Genomic DNA, 24,405 nt, shown 5'->3' on the forward strand with positions numbered 1-24,405 from the left:
CTGTGGCTAAGTAAGATTAAAAAAAAAACAACTCCAAACAACATTAAAATGCTTCCTTTTGACCAAGGTACTTCCTTCTCATTGTGGAAAACTCTCACATCAGTTGCACCACCACCCCCCTTCCCTATGCACTCAATGAAACAATTTAAATTAAATATCTATTTTGTGTCAGCTGTGGAGATAGACTTTGGGGAAATACCGTTCCTTTTTTCATTCTTCATTTTGTGCCAACAAAATATATTGAGGGAAGAATATTTTTATATCAATTATTTTCATTATCTAAGTTAAAATAGATACAATGGCCATTTACCCTAGATTTGTTTTAACTGTCCTCATTTTCAAATAGTCTGAATTATTTACCTGCATTTAAAGCTATGAGTCCTAATGTTGGTTTTGGAAAATATAGTCCTCTTGGAGATATATTTATTTTCAGAAAAACTACCTGAGAATTTTTACATTTTTTTCTTGAGTCAAAGTAGACTTACGTTTTAATAGCTTGAATAAAAGAAAATTTCAAAACTCTTAGCCCATTGTAAGGTTAGAGTACGTAAGTTTATGTAGTATTCATGATTTATGAATAATTGGATTTTTAGATCAAAATTAACTAATTGAACTTGAAAAATATCCAACTCTATTTTTATGTCATGTATTCAATGCATACACATTTTATTTTTTTATTTTTATTTTTTTTTAATAATTCTCTCATTTATTGAACTGACATTTATGGAGCCCCCTTTTTTGTGGCAAGGTAAGGGGCTGAAGTTACAAAGGGTGAGTAAGAGGCGCCTTATGGAGCTCTCAGCCTATGTAATGTCAGAGCTGAGACTCAGTCAGTGGGAAAACTGAGGCTCAGAAGGAGAGAAAAGAGGCCTGCCCACAGTCATACAGCCAGTCGGTAACAGAGCACAGTCCTTCCTACCCACCTTCTGTGTGCCTCTGGCTGCCGCTCCATCACCCAGAGAACCCAGAAGCTTGAAGCTACCTAGGGTGAGTGCAGGAGTTTACTGGCCACCCCTCCTCTCCAGCATGGAGAGGGAGGACCTGGGACATCCAGGGTGCAAGATGATGGGTCTTGTAGGAGAAGGGACTGGAGCTGGTGGCTTCTTTTGTGCTGTCACTCAAGGTCAGAGGAATAAAAATCTTGCTGTTCTCTTTTTTTCCCTGCATTTCCTTTTATAATGTTTGAGTGACATGACAACAGAGAACAGAGACCTCAGAAACCATTCTCCTCCAGCCCTCTCTCCCATTTCACTGATGAGCAGACAGAAGCCAAGGAGCAGGAGGCTTGCAGAGGTCTTGCAGCAGGAGTGCAGATTGCTGTGCCAGAGTCTGGTCTCCTCTTCTGTGTTGCCTGCTCTGACTTACAGCCTGATATGGGTTGGGTTTGCAGGAGTCTGGGAAGGCTCTGCAGATATGTTCAACAAACACCTCCAGGAAGTCTTCTCATAGCACAGCACCTCCTGCTGGGCTCCCTAATGTTGGCCCTGCCCTTTGGGCTCAGCAGAACTCCAAGTGTTGGTCAGAAGGGATGTTGAACTTAAGTTTGTGGGCCTCGAAGAGGTTGCACAGCTCTTTGATATAGCGCTGGTGCAGCTGGTTCACCTCCTCCTCCGAGGGATGCAGCGTCTTCTGTACCTCGATGGGCTTCCCCACCACAGTGGTGATGGGCCGGCGGTAGGATATTAAACCAAAGCTGTACTGGAAGACACCACGGCCATGAAAGAGTGGGCGGGAGATGCCCATGATCTTCTGCAACCGATTCTGGATACAGCGCAACCAGGAGCCAGAAGAGTTGGGAATCTGGTCAAATAGGCCATTCTCCCCGAAGGAGAAGATTGGCACCAGGGGTGCCCCGTGTGTCAGGGCGAGCCTGACGAAGCCCTTTCGGTTCCTCAGTAACAGCGTGAAGGATCCAGGCCTCGCATCCAGGGCCTCCTGGGCACCCCCTACAGTGATGCCCAGCAAGTTTCCGCCACCCTTCCTGTTCAGAATGTGAGCAGCGCTCTCCTTTTCTGATGTGACCAACCCTGCAGACATGATGTAATCTCTGAAGAAGGGGGCCCGGAACCACAAGGTCAGCATCATCAGATGGGGGCGGATACCGGGGAAGATCGAAGAGAAGCCCGTGCTCTCAGTGCACAGGTTGGCAAAGGCTCCGACTGCCAGGACTCCATGGGGGTGGAAGCCCGCAATGTAGTTCCGAGAGGGGTCCAGCTCAGCAGTCTTGACCAGCGAGATGGGGAAATAGTCCTTCATGTACTTCCATAGAGTCCAACACCTGATGGCCTGGACGTGCCGGCCCCCCGCCGTGGCTTATCTCGGTCCAGGTACCACCAGGCCGCATACAGGACAGCAAGGAGCAAGAATCTTGTAAACAGGAGGACTGTGAAGCCCACAGTGCAGATCTCGGCCAGTGCCAAGAAGGAGAAGACAAACTGTAGGACAGCAAGTGTCTGCAGCCTGCGCTCCCACGGCACAAACAAGGGCGCGAACTCTACCATGCTGGCAGGTCAGCCTGGCTCCCGCAGGTTCTGTGAGCTCTGCTGTGGTCTGAGGCACCCACAGGTTTTTGCATACACATTTTATATACCCAAATCTCTAGACACTGTGCCTGGCAATATGAATTTAAAATAATAAGTAAATATTTCTTTATTTTAGTTTTAATGCACAATAAAACACTAAGAATAAATAGCCTAGTTGGTGTATATAGAAAAATCCGTAAGTAATGATTCAAAATCATTTGAAGATGGACATATTATTTTTAGTAGTGAGTATATATGGGATGTGGCTGAAATTACTAGACATATAACCATAATATGTGACCATTTGGTGTAGATAATGCCTGACTAACAATAGCAGCAATGTATGGTTGTTTTTTGGTGTTTCTACCTTTTAGACTTACGCACTTTAAATGCTTAAGATGAGTAATCTCATTCATCTTTCCTGTTGCTTGCACTGAATATTTGTTGCTGCTAATCCTTCTTATTTCCATAGTATTGTTCAAAGGTACATTCCAGGGCATCTTTGAAGCATATTTTTTAACCCCCACTGTGTCTCTAACTTGTCATGTAATGGTTGCTTGAGCATGTCAGGCATTCTGTGTGTGTTTGCAACGCCCCAGTGTGCTGGTATAGGTAGGCATTGCAATTAGGCTGAGAGACAAGCTGCATTACAAGAACTATTTGCTGCTTATATTGTCCCAATATTTTAACCTAAGCCAATACAGATAGCATTGAGCATAATACTTTACATATAGTATTAAATATAGCATACATTACATAAAGCATAATACAATATATATAACATTGCGCGTAATATATTGAGCATCTACCATATGTCCAGCTTTTGCTAACTACTGTGGAGAAATATGGGGGTGGGATGAGGAAGGCAGTATTAGATGGGAGGCTAGTAAGAAGAAGTATAAAGGAGACTTGCTCTTAATAAACTGTAGTTTTGTTGAGAATAACAGTGACATACAAAAATAATTCGAAATCGTATAAGGAAAATATACAAACAGCGATGCTTAGGTTGTGCTGATTTAACTCTTTATGATGAAGAACATGTAACTGGGCAGCTCCAAGTCCTAAAGTCTTGTAGGAGTTCAGTTGTTTGGGGTAACTACATTTCATTCATAAGTTGGATGAGTGTAGCTAACTTCATGTCATGTCTTACTACCTTTTGAATCATTGGTAATCATCGTTAAACACAAAACTTTGGTAGAAGAGATCAGTGACAGTTCATCTCTATGATTGTTAAAGAAAACGTTTGACTACTGAAATACCTTAAGTGGTAATAGCCTCACTATTCTTAATTTTTTTTACCACAACACTTAATTTTTAATCTACGATATGATCATTTTATTGCTCCATCGTCTAAATTGAGCCACTAAGATGATTTTAAAGCATCCTTAAATTCCTTAAGAAAATTAAAAAATCAGGAATAGACAGGAGGAAGGATTCACATCTGTATTTATCCCAATATACTTTCCTGGTGTTTTGGAGGATGTCAGCTTCATCACAGATTAAACACCAAGGAAAGGAGAGGTTTAAAAGTTTACATGCATGTGCTGCACTATGCAATATTTTTTTATTTTCTGTGTGCATATTAATAACACTTATTTTATGGCTGGGTGTGGTGGCTCACGCCTGAATCCCAGCACTTTGGGAGGCTGAGGCTGGTGGATCACCTGAGGTCAGGAGTTTGAGACCAGCCTGGCCAAGGCGGCAAAACACCATCTCTACCAAAAATACAAAAGTTAACCGGGTATGGTGGCGCTCGCCTATCCTCTCAGCTACTCGGGAGGCTGAGGCAGGAGAATCGCTTGAACCAGGGAGGCAGAGGTTGCAGTGAGTCAAGATTGCACCGCTGCACTCCAGCCTGGGTGACAGCCTGAGAGTCTGAGTGGAAAAAAAAAAAAAAACCAACAAAACCCGCTTTCTTTGGGATTTTGCCTTTTCTTGAGGACTTGTATTGTTTTTGAGGATTTTACTAGCATTTTCTAGGTCTAAGGACTCAAAAATCCTGACCCTGATTCTTTTTCTCTTATACATAGTGACAGACTGATATTATTGTACCAATTATATAACTCAGCTTCTCACCAATTTGATGTGCAGAGATTAGTTAATTTTTAGAAGCTACACAGCTAATAAATAGTGTATTTATTTTTTACAAAGGAAAGTTCTACCTTATAATAGTTCTGTTATGAAGTCTTATACATCAGTTATAGAGGGGAGGACAAATTATATTACTTATACAAGTCAACTAATTTTATTGTATGATAATGAGACAGATATGTTATTAAAATGTCTTCATTACATCAGTTTTTCCAAAATAGTTTTATTGGCTTTTCTTTTTCTAAAGGTATTATGAATATTGTCTTTAATGCCAGCATTTAAAGATCTTTATGTTTTGTGTGCATATTATTGTTTTTTCTGTGTGTTTGTATGTTATATAAGAAGGATCATGTGATATATACAATTTTGAAACTGGCTTGAACTCCCCCTTTCACAATATGTCATAGACATCTATCAATGTAGTCATTGATTACAAATCTGCATCATGATTATAATAACTGTAGCAACATATTGAATTGATTCGTATGTCTTTATTTACTTAACCAATCTCTTATTGGTGGACACTTGGTTTTCATATTTTCTCTCTGATACCAATACAACACTGAGATGTGTATGCTTTCTATGAGACTGTGTGTGTCATGCATGCATATTTTCAAAGATAGCCTTCTGATTACTTTTTTTTTTTTTTTTTGAGATGGAGTCTCACTGTGTCACCCAGGCTGGAGTGCAGTCGGGTGATCTCGGCTCACTGTATCCTCTGCCTCCTGGATTCAAGTGATTATCCTGCCTCAGCCTCCTGAATAGCAGGGATTACAGGCATGTATCACGACGCCCAACTAATTTTTGTATTTTTAGTAGAGATGGGGTTTCACCGTATTGGCCAGGCTGGTCTCGAACTCCTGACCTCAGGTGATCTGCCTCTCTTAGCCTCCCAAAGTGTTGGGATTATAGATGTAAGCCACCACACCCAGCCTGATTACTTCTTCAGGATAAATTTCAGGAAGTTGCAGAGCAATGTCATGTTGCAGCCTCTACCACCTCCTTCTTTTCCTCCTTCTCCTTCCATTTTTTTTTTTTTTTTTTGTTATCTGTAACTAGCTCAAGTCTGACTGCTTGCCATTCAGAGGCCAAAAACATGAGAAGTGAGATATGGTGAAAGGAAAGCAACTGTATTGATCAAATGCTAGCAGATGGGAGATGGCCAGGCTTCTGCCTCAAATAAGCCATCTTAGTTTTCTGGGCCGGGTGAAGGAGTTTGAGAAGGAAAAGGTGTGGGAAATATGCTAGAGTGGTGCAGGAGGTTGCAGGTCTATGTTTTATTCCGATGGCTATCTAGTAATCGCCCGTTGGAAGATCCGGTTTGCATCCCCTTGACTTTGGCCCGGTAGTGGTGGACTATCTGTATCTGTAATTCCTCCTAAGCAGGAGGCTTCTGCCGCCGGGTCTCTGCCTGATTTGTTTCAAAATTGGCCCCTGGAATTTTAAGGCAAGCACATAATTACATAAGCGAGCACTGTTCACTGAAGTGCCTGGTGGGAAAGGAGGAAACAGAGTTTGAAAGTAAGTTTCAAGGCTGAAAGCAAGAAAGGAAAAAAGTTTTAAAATGCATTTTGAGGCTGAAATACTTGGTTACCTGCTTATTTATATTTATAAATTGGTATTCTAAAGTCCCAATAGACCATAGAGAGAAAAATAGAGAGGAGGAAAGTTTCTTTTTTCTAATACTCTGCTGTATGTTAGGTACTGTAAATATAGTATTTTATTTAATTGTCATGTTAACCCTGAAAGCTGAGTGGAGAGTTTAAATAATGTGCCAAAGGCTACATTATCAATGTCAAGGCTAAAAGGGAATTTATTAATAGTTCTGTCTAATCACAGAACATTGTTTTAAAATTTAAGTGAAATTCATATAACATACAATTGACCATTTAAAAATGTGCAATTCAATGTGTGTTTCCTTATCTTGGCTATTGTGAATAATGCTGCAATGAACATGGGAGTGCAGGTATCTTTTCCAGAACCAAATTTCATTTCCTTTCAATATATGCCCAGAAGTGGGATGGCTGGATCATATGGTAGTTTTATTTGTAGTTTTTTGAGGAATCTCCATACTGTTTTCCATAATGGCTGTGCTAATTCACATTCCCAACAACAGTGTGCAGGGGTCCCCTTTTCTCCACATCCTCTCCAACACTTGATATGTTTTGTCTTTTTAATAATAGCTATTCTAACAAGTGTGAGGTAATATCTCATTGTGATTTTTATTTGCATTTTCACCATAATTAGCGATGTCGAGCAACTTTTCATATTATCTGTTGGCCATTTGTGTGTCTTCTTTAGAGAAATATCTATTCAGATCCGTTGCCCATTTTTATTCAGGTTTTTTTTTTCATTATTTCGTTTTCATTATTGTATGAGTTCCTCATATATTTTGGATATTAACCACTTATTAGTTATGTGGTTTGCACATATTTTCTCCCACTTCATAAGTTTTTTGTTTTGTTTTGTTTTGTTTTGTTTTTGCTTTGTTAATTGCTGTGTAGAAGCTTTTTAGCTAGATGTAATCTCACTTGTCCTTGCTTTTGTTGCTTGAGCTTTTGGTGTCATTACAAAAAAGTCATTGGCAGGAGCAATATCAAGAAACTTTTCTCCTCTGTTTTCTTTTAATAGTTATAAGGTTTCAGGTCTTACATTTAAATATTTAACCACTTGGAATTGATTTTTGAATGTGGTGTGAAATAAAAGCACAGTTTTATTATTCTGCACATAGATAACCAGTTTTCTTAACTCCATTTATTAAAGAGACTATCCTTTCCCCATTTTATTTTCTGGGCATCTTTGTTAAGCGTCAGTCGACCATAAATGTGTGGATTTATTTCTGGGCTATTTTGTTCTATTGGTTTTTATGCCTGTTTTCATGCCATTGCCATACTGTTTTGATTGCTGTAGCTTTGTAATGTATTATTTTGAAACCAGGAAGTATGATGCCTTCAGTTTTAATCTTCTTGCTCAAGATTGCTTCAGCCATTTGGAGTCTTTGTGGTTCTATATGAATTTTAAGAATTTTTACATTTCTGTGAAGAATGCCATTAGGATTTAGATAGGGATTGCATTGAGTATATAGATCATAGATCATTTTGGGTAGTGTGACTATTTTAACGATGTTTATTTTTCTAATCAATGAACACAGGATGTCATTTCTTTCATCCGTATTTTCTTTTATTTTCCTAATCAATGTTTTAAATTTTCAGTGTAAAAATCTTTCATCTTTTTAGCTAAATTTATTCCCTAGTATGTTATTCTTTTTATTGCTGGTGTAAATAGGATTTTTTCCCTTGATTTCCTTTCTGGATAGTTTGTTGTCAATAGACAGAAATGACAGTGATTTTTGTATGCTAATTTTGTATCTTGCAACTTTACTGAACTCGTTCATTATTCTAACAGTTTTTTTGTTGCCATTAGTGTTTTTTACACATGTGATCATGTCATCTACAAATAGAGATAGTTTTACTTCTTCCTCTCTGATTTCAATGCCTTTTATTACTTGTTTTATTTCTCTGGCTAAGACTTCTTACACTATGTTGAAGAGAAGTGGTAAGCATGGGTACCCTAGCTTTATATCAGATCTTAGCAGAAAAGCTTTCAGCTTTTCCCCATTGATTATGATATTAGCTGTGGAGTTTTCATATGTCGTCTTTATTATGTTGAAGTCAGTTCCTTCTATACCTATTTTGTTGAGAGGTTTTTTTTTTTAATCATGAATGGATGTTAAATTTTGTCATATGCTTTTTTTTTTGCATCTATTGAGATGATCATGTAGTTTTATCTTAGAGTCTGTTAATATGGTATATCACATTGATCGATTTGTTGAATCATCCTTGAATCTAAGGGATAAATCCCCCTTGATCGTTGTGTATAATCCTTTTAATATGTTATTAAATTTAGTTTTCTGATATTGTGTGGAGGATTTTTGCATCTATGTTATGTGAGATATTGGTCTATAGTTTTCTTGTAGTGGCTTTGTCTAGCTTTGATATTGGAGTGATATTGACTTCATAAAGTTATTTCTGTGTTTTGAAAGGGTTTAAGAAGGATTGGTATTAATAGTTCTTTGAATGTTTGATAGAATTCACCTGTGAAGGCATCTGCTTCTGGGCTTTTTTGTTGTTGTTGGAAGGTTTTTGATTACTGATTGAATCTCCTTATTTGTTATTGGTCTTTTCAGGCTTTCTTTTTATTCTCAATTCCTTCTTGTTAGGTTGTAGGTATTCAGGAATTTATTTATGTTCTCTAGGTTATCTAGTTTTTTGACATATAATTCTTCATAATAGTCCTGTATGATCGTTTTATTTTTGAGGTTCCCATCGCAATGTCTCATTTTTTCATTTCTGGACAAATGGATAAAGAAATTGTGGTGTCTATATACAATTAGATATTATTCAGCCTTTAAAAAGAAGGAAACCCATTTTCAAAAACATAAATGAACCTAGAGGAAATTATGCTAAGGGAAATAAGCCAGATACTCACCATTGCTGAATGATCTCATTTATATGTGAGATCTAAAATAGGCAAACTTATAGAACAAGAGAGTAGAATGTTGTTTGTCAGGGTTGGGGGGAAAGAGGAATTGGAGAGATATTGTTCAAAGGGTACAATGTTTTAATTATGCCAGATTAATAATTTCTTGAGGTGGGATCTAATGTACAGCAAGGTAACTACAATGAAAGATACTTGGAATTTGTTAAGAGGGTAGACCTTAAGTGCTCTCGCCACAAAAAGGAAAAGAAAGAAAATGGTAACTATGTGAGGTTAATAATATGTTACTTAACTTGATTTTGGCAGTCATTTAAGAATGTATACATATATCAAAACATCAAGGTGAATACCTTAAATGTATACAATTTGTTTTTGTCGAGTATCCCTCAATAAAATGGAAAAAAAATCCTATTCAGCGGCCTTTAATACATTTGTAGTGTTGTGCAACCATCACCTCTGTTTAGTTCCAAGACATTCTCATTACACCAATATCAAGCCCCGTATGCATTAAATGAGTCTTCATTTCCCTCTTGCTAGCCTCTGACAGCCATGAATCTGCTTTCTGTCTCTATGGATTTACTTATTCTACATGTGTTGTATAAATGGAATCATACAATATGTGACTTTTTGTGTCTGGCTTCTTTCACCAAACAGGTTTTTGAGATTCATTTATGTTGTAGCATGTATCAGTCCTTTCTTATTTTTATGGCTGAATAATATTACATCATATAGATATACCACATTTGTTTCTTCATTCATCTGTTGATATATATATTCATTGTTTCCACTTTTTGGCTATTGGGAATAGTGCTGCTCTGAAGATTAATGTATAAGTACCTATTTTCAATTCTGTTTTTTTGTTATTTTTTTTTTGTTTTGTTTTGTTTTTTGTTTTTGAAATGGAGTCTCATTCTGTCACCCAGGCTGAAGTGCAGTGGCATGACCTCAGCTCACTGCAACCTCCACCTCCCGGGTTCAAGTGATTCTTCTGCCTCAGCCACCAAAGTAGCTGGGATGACAGGCGTGCACCACCTCACCCAGCTAATTTTTTTATATTTTTGGTAGAGACAGGGTTTCACCATGTTGACCAGGCTGGTTCTCCCAAAGTGCTGGGAGTACAGGCATGAGCTACCATGCCCGGCCCCTGTTCACAATTCTTTAGGTATATAACTAAGATTGGAATTGCTGGGTCATCTTATCCATAGAACTTGTGTAGCCTTCTTTCACAAGGCTGTGGGTATTGTCTGGTAATATAATATTTTCTTACTATTTACAAAATAGAAAATTCAAGTTATTATTTTAAAATATTTGAATAATCACAAATTTTATTACTGATATGAACTTTGATGTTTAGAAATCTAAAATCTTAATCCTCCAGTACGTTTCTTCCTGGAATTTGAGACTCCTGTTAGAACTGTTACAAGTTAAAGTTGAAGAAAGCACAAATATACTTTCTAGCTCCTGGCTATTGATATATGCGATTTAGCTGACCCATTTGATTCAAGGTCAGGAGTGTTAGTGATCTTATCCAGAGAAACCACAGATTCTTATAAATTCCCTACTTTATAATTGGGGATGACAAATCACATTTTTTCGAATCTTGAAGCTGAGGATGGGCTTTAAAGGAATCATCATGATGAGGACATTTTTACATATAATTGCCCAGGAAACTATTCTCTAGGGATCTTGAGTTCATATTGGATTCCTATATAATTTCTTCCTGTGTATTTTGAGACCTGCAAGATAGAACTAAGGGGAAATTAGAGTGGGCAAGAGAAGTTCCCTTCTTATTGCCAGTGAAGTATAGCAGCTGACATGGCTTGTCAGGGTAAGTGAGTCTCATTATCTCTCAGTAGTTGCTACCAGGTCAGCTAGCACAAGGAATTACCTTCTTCCTGAAGCATAAAATACAGCAGAGAGGAAATATCTCTTTTTTTTTTCCAAGAAGGGGAAAGGTAGGAAAGATGGGAAAAAAGAAAGAAAGAAGATAGTGTACTTAATTATAATATTTTTGAAATGGAGGAGACCTGAGGAATCACTTTAGTTCAACTTCTTTACTTTAAATAGAAAGAGACTGGTTTAAAGTCACCCAGCCCTGTGGTTATAACCCCGTGGGCTAGAAGCCAACTGTGCACTCCCCTGTGGCTTGTGTTACTAGTTTCCTATGGCTGCTTTAACAAATTATCACATACTTAGTGGCTTAAACAACACAAATTTATTATTTTACTCTTCTGGAAGTGAGAAGTCTGACATAGGTCTCACCAGGCTAAAATCAAGGTATTGGTAGGGTTGCATTATTTTCTGGAGGCTCTAGTTAAGAATTATTTTCTTTCCTTTTCTAGCTTCTAGCAGCTGCCTGCATTCTTTGGCTTCTGGGGCCCTTCTGTCTTCAAAGCCAGCACTCCCATCAGTCTGACCTCTCCGTTCATCATCTTTGCCTCTGACTCTTCTGCTTCTCTCTTTCACTTTTAAGGATTCTTGTGGGCCCACCCAAAGACCACAGGATGATTTCCCTAACTCAGGATCCTTAACGTAATCACATCTGCACAGTCTCTTTTGCCATGTAAGGTTACATGTCCACAGGTTCCAGGGATTTGGACATGGACATCTTTGGAGGACATTGTTCTGTTACCATAGCTTGACCACTCGTTCTTTAAGGAAAAACACGACGAAAGAAACAAATTATATACCCCCTCTTCTGAGGACTTTGTAGATTTATTTATTGACAAGTATTTTCACTCATTTAAAGATGGCACCTTATATTTGTTATATTTACAAACTGCTTTTGCATATGCTATTTCATTTCATTGTTGCCCTTTTCACAGTGGCAACAAAGACTCAAAAACTTAAGTGAATTTTCAGAACAAATAGTGGTCTTGGCATATGAATCCCATGTATTTGAGTCTGTCTAGTGTTTACAACATTCTACTCACTATCTCATGAAAGTGATTTTCAGCACTTTCTAACTTAATTCCTTGAGACTTTGGGTGTCATATGTGGGTCGGTTTGTGGACATTCTTCATCATGTTTAACATCCTCGAAGCCTCTCCTACAAAGAATGCACTGCTCCTTCTGGATTTATGTTGTAAAATATGTTGTAAAACTAAATTGAATTCTTTTACTTTCTTGCCTATTTTCTATTCAGAAAAAAAAAACAAGGGAACTGATATATTTGTCTACATAATTGTGAGTTGTCAGAAGCCAAATAATCAGTATGAATGGTATGCCATGCTGTATGAATGGTTGTTCAGCAGTCCATAAATTTGGTCTTCTTGAGGGTAGGAATAGTGTTTTGTTTACTTTATGGTTCTTAGCTATTAACTAAGTACCTTGCATTTCATAGGGCTTTAGTAAATTTGTGATGTTTTTAATTATTGAATGCTGATTATATCTTAAGCTTAGAAAAGAAGTGAAACTTGTGGTTTTAATTTAATTTTTAAATTAATCTCACATTGATAAGTGTAACTATTAACTATGTTATAACCTTAAAATGAGTCATTTCGTGAGTCTCCAAAGGCTCTTTCCTTGTCTCTAAAATGAGCAACAAAACAAACCAAAGTAAAACCACAGTTAATGGCAGAGCTTTTAACTTTGAGAGACTGAAGAATTGATGGGAGTAAAGAAAGTTACAATTTAAAATATCAAACTAGTTTAACTTTCTATCAATTAAATGATGTACTACTGGAAAGCATAGCTTTTAAAATACTGTAACTGGTTAACAAAAATCAGCTACAATGACTGAATCAACAATCTTCTTTCCCCTAATTATAACATTAACTGCTTCACTTCCTTGGTGAAACCCCAGCTACTTCTCAGCTCCACCTGAATCTGGTAAGGCCTACCATCTCAAGCCGTCTTTATCTTTTAATATTTTAGTCAACCAAAATCAATCTCTATGTTTCATTTTGCTATTTAGGCTGAGACTTACATTTGTAAATCATAACACAATTGTGATTATACTTAACAATAGTCTTTTCTCTGGGATTTTATAGGTAAAGTAGTAATTTCTTAATAGTTTTCTAATTTATGGAACCAGGTTGAGTTTAAATACTTGAATAAATTAACTCGTAAATTTCCATTGGGTTGACTTTTAGATGTTCTCTACGAGGAAGGTGAGCAAACCAAAATAAACTATCACATTTCCTCACTTCTAAGCACATTTTTATCATCTCTGAAATCAGGGTTTAATCTGATAGTATAAGGTTTGTCATCTTTTAGTTTGCAGCATTTTGTTTTTTCTCTCTTACCGGTACATAGGAGATGACGGTGCATCTTTCATTCATTGGTTTGCCCCTTAATTTTCATGAAATGTGGTCATTTAGGTGACTCTAAGCAGGAATCTTTTGCATTCTGATTTGCATAATTCTTTTTTGGGAATGATTACAAAGCAGGCTTTAGAACTTCTCCCTTCTCAAGATTTTCTTCATTGATGTATTTTTTTGAAGTATGGTTTTTTAAAATAAAATTGAGGTGGAAACAAACCTGCTTATGTGACATAGTTCAAAGAATATATTTAACAGAGTTGAGTAGATTCAGTAGTGGGACTGAACTACTGTTAATTGACACTAACAGTAGTGGGAATTTCTCTTCTATATTCTGCGTTTTCTTGGTGAACTTACATTATCCTACAACAATTGATTATTTGAACTGAAGTGACCAAATTAAATGATTCTATGTGGCCTAAATTTTCTTGGGACATCGTGTGTTGTGCACATCTTGCCCACTGTTTTTTCTATCCATGTATCAACTCTGCCTGGGTCATACATCCTCAATAAGTCTATAACATACTGAGTTGAATTAAACAAAACACATCATCATGGATCGAAGTTTTTATCCCAGAAGACTTTTGAAGGTATTTAAAACATAAATAAAATTTTAAAGTGAGGATAAATAATTAAGGGAAGTACTGGAATTTGATTATCACCCACTTAATTTTCATAGCTTTCTGCTAGACCCCCAAAACAGGTAGCTATTTTCTTCTGTCTCTTTCGATTTTCTCTAGTGATTTTTCTAAGCAAGGCTGAATGGAAAGTACCAGTGGTCATTTGTGATTGACACACTAAAAATATAATGTGAACACTTGGAAAAGAAAATGCCTCTGGACATTTGGTTAGCTGCATAACTCTTGTCTCAGATGACACCCATATACTCTTTCACGTTCCAGACCACATAAAAATTAATGCTGTTTGCTATAGCAGAAAACAGTCAGAATTATTTTCAGCTTTTAGTAAACAGCTCAATAGCCTCAGGGAAATTGGGCATATTACTTCATTTCTTGGTTTTAAAATGTATTTATATCACTTAATTATCTAATGAAAATGGTATTATTTATTTAAAATATTTAAGAAGGTTTTTGACTCAGATTTTCTCCTCATTTTTACCTCTCTCTATTCTGCCTTCTGCGTCACCTGAATGGCCCTGCAAAAGACAGTAAGAGATGTTGTGGACAAATCTGGAGCAATTGATGATACACATTTTGCATTTATATGTATAGAATATGAGGAAGTCTGACAAACTTAAAACAGCTATTCACAGGCTGAAATCCCACTTTCTCAAAAAATAAAATGAATTTTTGGAATGGATTTTTAGAGCTTATAAGGAAACTACTTTACTTGTATGTTTATTTTAGGTAATTACTGTATTAATACTCTTAAATTTCGTAGTGGTGTATTTCAAAATGTCTCTATTTTGAGATGCTGAGTCAAATATGTTTTTCATTGAAATGAACCTCTGTGTCTGCTTTCCAGTATACTTATTTGTCTGCTAGCTAGAATACCATATTCCGTTTTATTTTTCTTTCAGGATTATTCTCCTAATCCCCCAAGACCATCCCTGTTCAGTGTATATTTAGGGCAATGATAACAATAATATATTAAAATTTTATTAGGTAAGCCAATCTGCTGAATTATGAATTTAGGTCTTGTTGGAAGGACACTCTTTCTGAATTTGTATTTCTAGCTTTCCTTATTTATTTGAATAGTTGAGATTTTAGTATATTTTTACTTTATATTTTGTAGAACAACGTGAATTTTAGCATGGACAAAAAAATTATCACTTTATTTTACCAGTGAACAACTACTTTAAGAAAATATGGGGCTGGGCGCAGTGGCTCAAGCCTGTAATCCCAGCACTTTGGGAGGCCGAGGCAGGCGGATCACAAGGTCAGGAGGTCAAGACCATCCTGGCTAACACAGTGAAACCCCGTCTCTACTAAAAATACAAAAAATTAGCCAGGCGTGGTGGCGGGCGCCTGTAGTCCCAGCTACTTGGGAGGCTGAGGCAGGAGAATGGCATGAACCCGGGAGGCGGAGCTTGCAGCGAGCCGAGATCGCGCCACTGCACTCCAGCCTGGGTGACAGAGCGACACTCTGTCTCAGAAAAAAAAAAAAAAAAATATGGGGCCAGGGGGTGCGCGGTGGCTCATGCCTGTAATTCCAGCACTTTGGGAGGCTGAGGCAGGCAGATCACCTGAGGTCAGGAGTTAGAGACCAGCCTGCCCAACATGGCGAAACTTCGTCTCTACTAAAAATACAAAAATTATCCAGGCGTGGTGGCACATGCTACAGTAATCCTAGCTACTTAGGAGGCTGAGGCACGAGAATCACTTGAACCCAGGAGTTGGAGGTTGCAGTGAGCCGAGACTGCGTCACTACACTCTAGCATGGGTGACAGAGAGAGACTCTGTCTCAAAAAAAAAAAAAAGGAAAAAAAAGAAAATATAGGAACAACTCTTTGTTGCAGAAACTACCCTTTGTGCATATCTATGAGGTTATAATATATCACATTTTTTTTTTGAGACAGGGTCTCACTCTGTTGTCCAGGCTGGAGTGTAGTGATGTGATCATGGCTCACTGCAGCCTTGACCTCCCAAGGTCCTCCACTTGGGAGGCTCAAGTGGTCCTCGTACCTCAGCCTCCAGAGTAGCTAGGACTACAGGTGTGCACCACCCCGCCCAGTTAATTTTTTATTTTTGTAGAAACAAGGTCTCCCTATGTTGCCCAGGCTAGTCTTGAACTCCTGGCCTCAAGTGGTCCTCCCATCTCTGCCTCCCAAAGCACTTGGATTACAGGCATGAGCCACTGTGCCCGACCTACATCATCTATTTATTTAACTAGACATTACCACTTACAGAGCACTTTTTCATTTTATTCTCATCACAATTCTGTGAATTAGGCATTATTATTTGAAAGTAGGGAAACAGGGTTTAGAGGGGCTCTGGGGCTTGTCAAAAGCAATCATATTTGAACTTTATCAGTACTTTAATCCACATTTTCTGATTTTATGAGTGCTGCTGTTTCCCTTATATCATGCTGCTTATTTCGTTCGTGCATGGAATTGTTATTATCAATTAAATATAATCTCTACAGAATGAATGATAATGAACATTATCCTGTGACAATAACATTGTGCAGCCATTCAGAGGGCACTTCAAACTTTGGATTTTCAGAGGCATTATCTCCAGTAATTAGCTGTCTTTAGAAAAATAGCATCTATAAATTCTTCTTAGTCCTGCCCATAATGAGAGAGTTATTGACAAAGCTAGGATGTGAACCACATTCTAGCCATGATTCATTTTTAAATTAAAATATCATTATATATGTTAGGGAAGAAAATAAGGGCCTTTAATCATGAATATGTCCTATATAGAACCAAGATACCAATTTTCTCACATGTAAGTTCACTCAGTAAATGGTAAATTTGAATGCATTTGCTATAAAGACAAGAATAAGTCCTAATATGAGAATGAAATTTGCTGCCCTCAGGGTATGCTTTGGCTGTGTCACCACCCAAAATCTCACCTTGAATTGTAATAATCCCCATGGGTCATGGGTGGGACCAGGTGAAGATAACTGAATCATGGGGGTGGTTTCCCCCATGCTGTTTTCATGATAGTGAGTTCTCATGAGATCTGATGGTTTTATAAGGGGCTTTTCCCTACCTTTGCTCTGCATTTCTCTCTCCTGCTGCCACATGAAGAAGTACATGTTTGCTTCCCCTTCTGCCATGATTGTAAGTTTCCTGAGGCCTCCCCAGCCATGCTGAACTGTGAGTCAATTAAACCTCTTTCCTTTATAAATTACCCAGTCTCAGGTATGTCTTTATTAGCAGTGTGAGGACAGACTAATATACCCCATTAATTTATCTCACTATAAAATTATTTTAAAATATTTTTACTATTGTTATTTTACCCACTTGTGAGAACTCAAAACATCCTTTGAAATAAATAGGGAAAATATTTCCGAAAATAAAACATTTTATTTGTAGAGTTTCTTTTCTCAATGCTACATAATCAAGCTCCACTTGAGGACCTTAATAACAATCTTTATCAAACTCTAAAAGGAATTTATATCTTTCATTGCTAGGCAGAATACTCACGACTTACCCTGGTTGACTGAGCAGTCATTATCTAGAATGTTACTGGTTACTATGGCAGAAAAAAGAGAGCATTAGAGGGTCTCCCATTGGTAATTAATTTTTCTGTCAAAAAATGCCATGTTATTTCCTTCCACAAGTCATTATCAGAACTAGTCAATGATGACTGTGTTCCAGTCTTTTGCCTGTTTACTCTGAGGTCCTTTCCCTAGCCTTCTCAACCTTGCCCTGGTTTTCAAGAACTGCATTTCATAGGCCTTTTTGCTCTCTGGATTCCAGGTAGTTTTGGCCATTGGGAGGTACTCATGGCAGAATGCAGAGGGGGTAGGGGGGTAGTGGATAAATTAGATTATTTAATCTCCTTTCAGCCTTGGGCAGTATCTCCAGCAGCAGTGGCTTCTCTGTGATTTCACCTCCCAACAGACAGCTTGATGTAGTTCCAACTTCCACGAATGGCTTCCGGGGTCTGTTAATAGTACTTTCTCTTTGACCTTCCTCGCCTAAAGATACAACCGACTCCTAGGTGGCTTTCCATCCTCTATTTGGCCTCTCAAGCTCTTTTAACACATGCATACACATTTCCCTGTATTAAATTCTCTGTATTGAAATGTTAATGTGGTTTACATTTTTGAGGAGCTCCTAACTAATAAATCCAGATTAGGACATTCAATCTTATCGTGTTCCCAGAGGACACAGAACTGGAAATATTTGGTGAACATCTCTCATGATTGCTGTACTGCCTGTTTACATCTGACTTGCAATCTACCTCTCTCCAGCCAGACCTCTAAACTGTAGGACCATATATATATATATATATCTCCAATAAACTACCAATAAACTCCGATATATATTGGAGATATATATATCTCCAATAAACTACCCGCTTTTGAATGTCTCAGAGACACAGTAAACTCAGTATGCCAAGGTGGCAACACATGCTCAATCCCCCAGCAAACCTCATCCTCTCCTGCTCCCTCCCTCATGCATTTTGTTAGTCGAGACAAACAAACATAATTCATTCTTGCAACTTCATTCCCTTTCAGCCTGCACAACCGTAATTATAACCATAATCATAATCATAACCATAACCATACCAATAATTAAAACCCACAGCCATTACAATTATGTAACCTGTGATACCCTGAGTATCTCTCACTTCTATTCACTTCTCTACATTCCACTGCTATCACCCTATTCCAAGCTCCGGCCTTCAACTGAATGATTGCAATAACGTCTTAACCTTGTACTCAATGTTATATTCTCAAAATTAAAGTCAATCATTTTTAAAGACCTTCAAATATTCAAACCTTCAGTGAACAAAGGTTGTGACCTTCAGTGGCTTCTAATTGCTCTTAAGAGAAAAACAATACTCCTTAAAATAATCCTAGAAGACCTAGCAAAAACTTCCTCTTCAGCCTTATCTCCCTCCCCATCCCTGCCCCTGTTATGCCATCTTACTCTCTGAATTCTGGCCTCACCAGCTTAAGTCATTTATAAGTGTCAGTCCTTCCCAACCCCCAACATAACCTCGGGCTTTTAAAAATACAGTTACCATTGTCTGGAACACTTTTTTTCCTTACCCTCTATGTTAACATCATTTAGTAAGGATTTACTTCAGTGTTACAGCCTCAGGATAAACTTGCCTGACCACCCTGACTACATAAAGCACCTGTTACACACATTCAGTTGTGTCATGTACCTCTGCCAGGAAGCATTAACAGAATTGTGATTTTACATTTCTTTGTGTGATTCTTTGATGAGCAGTAATCTCCTCCAATCACAATTGTCTTTAAACTCTTTGAGGTGAGAGACAATGGATGATTTTGCTAACCATTATATCCATAGCTCCTATCAGTGTCTGGGACATAACTAGCTCTAAGTAAGTATTTGATAAATTAATGAATGAGAGCACTCTTCTTCTTCCCTCCCTTCTTCTATCCTGTCTTTCTCTCTTTCTTTCTCCCTCCCTTCTTCCCTTCCTTTTTCATTGTGGATTTACTATTAGGAAATGACAGGTCTGGTACTGAACAGTTAATTTCTACCTATAATTTTTAATCCCTCACCAGTAGTTTTATTGGTTGATGCGGAGAATATTCAGACAGTGTCTAAGTTAATTTTATGTTGCTATAAAGGCATACCTGAGGCTGGGTAATTTATAAAGAAAATAGGTTTATTTGGCTCCTGATTCTGCAGGCTGTATGAGAAGCATGGCACTAGTATCTGCTCTGTGTCTGGTGAGGGCCTCAAGCCGCTTCCCCTCATGGCGGAAGGTGAAGAAGAGCTGGCATGTGCAGAGACCACATGATGAGAGAGGAAGCAAGAGACAGACGGGGGAAGGAGCGAGGCTCTTTTTAAAAATCCCCTTTTTTCTGGAACTGACATTCTCACCCAAGAGCCAATCCAGTCTCATGAGAGCTAGAACTTACCACCACGAGAATGACATCAAGCCATACATGAGGGATCTGCCCCCATGACGCAAACAAACACCTCCCATCAGGCTCCATCTCCCAACACCACCACACTGGAGATCAAATTTAAATATGAGATTTTGGGGGACAAACGTCCAAACTATAGCAGACAGAATATTTGTGGTCATGGGTAGCCTATCATAGCAGAGAGAGGGTGCAGATTTTCACATCAGAAGGAATAGGTTTCGAGTCCTAACTTTGCCACTTGCTTGTTTTGCACTCTGGGCTATTGCAGTGATCTATCTGAACTCAGTTTCCTTCTTGGTAACATAAGAGGATAATCAGTGCCAGCTTGTGGGCATTACATTGTAGTAATTATATAGCTAATGAAACAACCTCGCATGTAGAAGCCACTCAATAAATAGTACATTTTGGCCATTGTCAAAAAATTATTAAGTAATTATAGATTTTAATAAGGACTATTAGGTAGCATAGTGTATAGGAAAACCTTTACTGAGTGTTCATGTGTAATGTTTGAATCAGACAATGAAACATAAATAATGGATAAGAAATAACGTACAATTTTGGAGGATTAAAATGCAGTTCATTTAGTAAATACTATGTGAAAACAATGTGTGTAGGTGCACATGACATATATACACACACTGCATCTGTTTCTATTTGCCTATATATTCTTTTTTACCTGTATACTCTTCTATTAATATTATTTAAATTGACAAATCATACTTGTGTACCTTTATGGAGTACAGTGTGATATTTTCATGTAGGTATACAATGTGGAATGATCAAATTGAGGTAATGGATAGGTCCATATATCTTAGGTGAAAATATTGTAATGGCACCCACTGCTGTCAATTTTTTTCATTAACTTTTGTGTTGTTTAAAACACTGTGTTTCAATACTTTTTTAAGTGTTGTTAATTCTTTAGAAAGATAATTCCACTGGAATACCGTGATCTCTTACTTCATAGAGGAAAAGTAGAGGAAAGAAAAAGCTTGTGCCTCTTTACTGGTACCCCCAACAATGTCTGTCTTTGTGGGGTGAGAACTGATGTCATCTTTGGCAGCTATACGGCTGATACTGTTCTGTGAGATTGCAACATATCCAGTACATGCCTGATAGGAAACCCTTTTCCAAGTAGTAAACAACCCTTCACAAGGCAGCCCTGCCAAACCTATGTATTGCCATTCAACAGAAGATCAACAGGACAGTCCTTTTCTCTTTACTTTAAAAAGCATATGCCTTTAATGATGTGTTATCGTTCAAGCCATCTGCAGATGTACTGTCCATCCAAATTGCCAGAGTTAAATTGTTGATTATTAGAAATTGTTGTGATTGTCTGATTATGCTTGTGTCATAAAATGACTCTATTTTCTGTCACAATTTGACGAGCCCCTGCTTTAGAATAGCAATGCAACACATTTTACCCATTTGCAGGTATTTCAAGTATTAAATCGGATGAATCTTTTTAATTTTCTTCTACTGAATTGAATTCAAGTGAATTTGATAGAATTATTAGAGCGGCTAGTGTCTGGAATAACAATGATGACTTACAGAAGGAACCAGCAGGGCTGATGTTATTGGCGAAGAGATACTTTAGACCCTTTATTTGTCAGCAGGGAGCCCTGCTCTGTGGTTCCTCTATTGAGTCCTTCCCTGTGTACAGTGCCCGCCTGTTTTACTTTGAAGGCACTAAATGCATCTTTTCAATCAATATTCAATTACATAAGACAAGGAATGCTGGTTAAGTAACCTTGCCTATTTGTCAAGGAAATGCATTTCCCCAAATAATTTGTCAGGGCTTCTGGGTTGGTTCATCTTTCCTACCTCTGGTTGAGTACTTGCCCAGTTACACTTGTTGAACACATGCTTTACCTTCCTGCAGAGAGTCTCCTTTGGTGGCGTGTTTTTTGCCTTTCGTTTGGAAACACCCTTCTCAGCTCCATTCCTTGCAGTATTTGACTCTGGCTACCCAGGAAACCAGAGAACATTCTTCCTAGTTTCACTTCATTTTCTTGCCTTCTCATATAGGCCACTGCCAATCAGCTGCCTCATTTTAATCCTGCAGTATATGTTTATATTGGTCTTACCTTGTCCTTTCTTCCTAAATAAACCTGGGGAGCTTTGGTCATGTTCATTTTTCAACAAACCTGACTAGGTATTCTAATTTCATAAATTAACCATCATTCTTGTTTTATTCCACTGGAAATTGACTTAACATATTATTCACTTTGGCCCAATCTGCCAGGCAGGTATGAGGATGTTGCTTTCTAAGCTACCTTCTAATTGAAGGAATACGAAATTTCACAGGTCAACACATAGGCAGTGTGAACTGGGGAGCTTTTAGCATATTGACTGGGCTCTGAAGAATTCACTATAGTTAATGAAAGTTGTGCTTGTTATCTAAGATAAATGGAGGGTGCTGCTGTACCTTTCGTAGGGCAATTCAAAAAAACAAAACATTAACATAAAATAGATAAGCAACGCATGAATGGGTTGCAGCTCATATTAAAAGAGTTCTGAATTCATTTTATTTCATTCCCATACTTCTCAACCAATCCAGCTACACCCACATCTTGTTTAATTGACAGATTTGGACTGTCTTGCTGGCTAGGAGGATAAAGGCAACAAACTTTCTGACTGATCCTGGATTTTCCTCAAGAGCAAGTTTCCTTAGTTACTGGTGCTCACATCTACTCCCCTGATTTTCCTGTTCTGCTCTACTGTGTCCTCTGGGTATCCTGCTTCCTGAATTCCACCTTTGATCCTCCTGGTTCTTAACCATCCATGTTGTCTTCAGAGTCTGCTTGTCTGCTCATTCCTATTAATTTTTTTTAAGTTGATCTTCAATTGTGAGTCTTCTCACTTCCTGCCTGTTCTAACTTGGGCTCAACCTTGACCCCAATCTTCAGCTCTGCATGTGGGAGATGTACGGAATAACTGAAGTACTCCACACGGTGTTCCTGCTCATAACACAAAAACCATTGTCATTTGACAAACAGATGATAAAGAATCTGTTGTTATTATTTTTACTTTTTACCTCATTATTACTAGTGTTAGAAAATGCTTTACTAAGCTTTTGCCAAATATTAGACTGTGTGCTGGGAGTTCTACATGTCGTATCTCTTTTAAGCCTCACATCATTTACAGAGGAGGCACTGAGAGGCTGCGTTGCCTCCCCAGGCCACACACTTATTAAATGAAGGGGAAAGAATTTGAATCCTGACAGTCTTGACTGCCTAGCATGTGCCTTTATATTTGACGCTGTATCACACTAAATTACACCACATAGATCCATTCTTAAATATAAAAATCTATATCCTCAGACTTTCAGGGTGTTAACTTTGCACTGTAATTTGGAGTCTTTACATTTTAAAAAAATTTCTTACTTTCTGTTTGTTTTGGATTTTCATTGCTTATTTTTATTTAGGAGTATAAAAATAAGACAGTGAAAGTTTGGACAACCTTACATACCTTTATCATCTTCAGAAGTCCGATTTTTAATGATACGTTAAAATAGTCACATATGATCATTCATTCTACAAATTCAGCAACTGTTTGCTGAGTATCTACTGTATACTAGCAATGATGGAAGGCACTGGGGATGTAATGGTGAACAAAAAGGAGTCTCTCTTCTTCTATAGAGTTTACACATGTAAGTTGGGCATTGGCCCAGCCATGAAGAGTAAGAAACAACTTATGGGAATTTATTGAGCTTCAAATTAAACTCTGTTAAAAACAAACAAATCAGAAATATATATGTAGAGTGTTTAATGTGTTCTGTGGCTCTCAATAAGTGATAGCTTTGAAAAATAAAATGTAGGTAATTTGATTTAATATTCTAGAGAGTATCAATCAGATGCTTGCAAACAGAGGGTATAACAAAATAATACTATGATATTTCCTGAAAGGTAATTTAAATTTCAATTTAAATATTTTATTCAGCTTATTTATCGCTATATAATTATACATAAATATATAAGTTGAATCATAATATTCTAGTTTTACTTTTCTTGCTTCCTATTGGGCTTCTCCCTCTCCATCCCTTTCCCTCTTGATGCAAACCAGCCACCCCTTGCAGTCACCCCCAACAATATCAAAGTGTGTGTACTTTCATTTTTCCTCCCTATGTTCTTATATTTCTATTTAGGAATTACAGCCACACACACAAATATAGGATTTTATTACTTCTTAGAAAAATTTTTAACATTGGTGTTTCTGCATCTTGCTTTTATTAATAACACTCAATAATGAGTCATAGATAAGTTGGTTAATTGGTATAAAAATACAGTTAGAAGGAATGAATTTTAGCATTTGATAGAGTATGGAAATTATAGTTAATAATTTATAATATATTTCAAAATAGGTATAAGAGGAGGAGCATAATGTTCCCAACACAAAGAAAAGATAAATGTTTGAGGTGATGGATATTCCAATTAACCTGATTTGATCATTACACATTGTATACAGGTATCAAAGTATTACATGTAGCC

At 37.6% G+C, this 24,405-nt stretch overlaps 2 protein-coding genes across 2 annotated transcripts in view; one reads left to right on the plus strand and one right to left on the minus strand.

Moving 5' to 3' along the window:
* IL1RAPL1 (interleukin 1 receptor accessory protein like 1) overlaps positions 1-24,405 on the plus strand; it is a 1,380,067-nt gene that overhangs the window by 85,401 nt on the left and 1,270,261 nt on the right. The gene's annotated exons all lie outside the window — the stretch shown is intronic.
* Positions 1,076-2,501, minus strand: LOC129475658 (2-acylglycerol O-acyltransferase 2-like). Its single transcript, XM_055267894.1, is given in 2 exon segments — positions 1,076-2,306; positions 2,309-2,501. Coding segments are annotated over 2 exon segments (1,002 nt in total). The 3' UTR covers positions 1,076-1,497.

This window comes from Symphalangus syndactylus, chromosome X (genome assembly GCF_028878055.3).
Source record: "Symphalangus syndactylus isolate Jambi chromosome X, NHGRI_mSymSyn1-v2.1_pri, whole genome shotgun sequence".
Lineage (NCBI taxonomy): Eukaryota > Metazoa > Chordata > Mammalia > Primates > Hylobatidae > Symphalangus > Symphalangus syndactylus.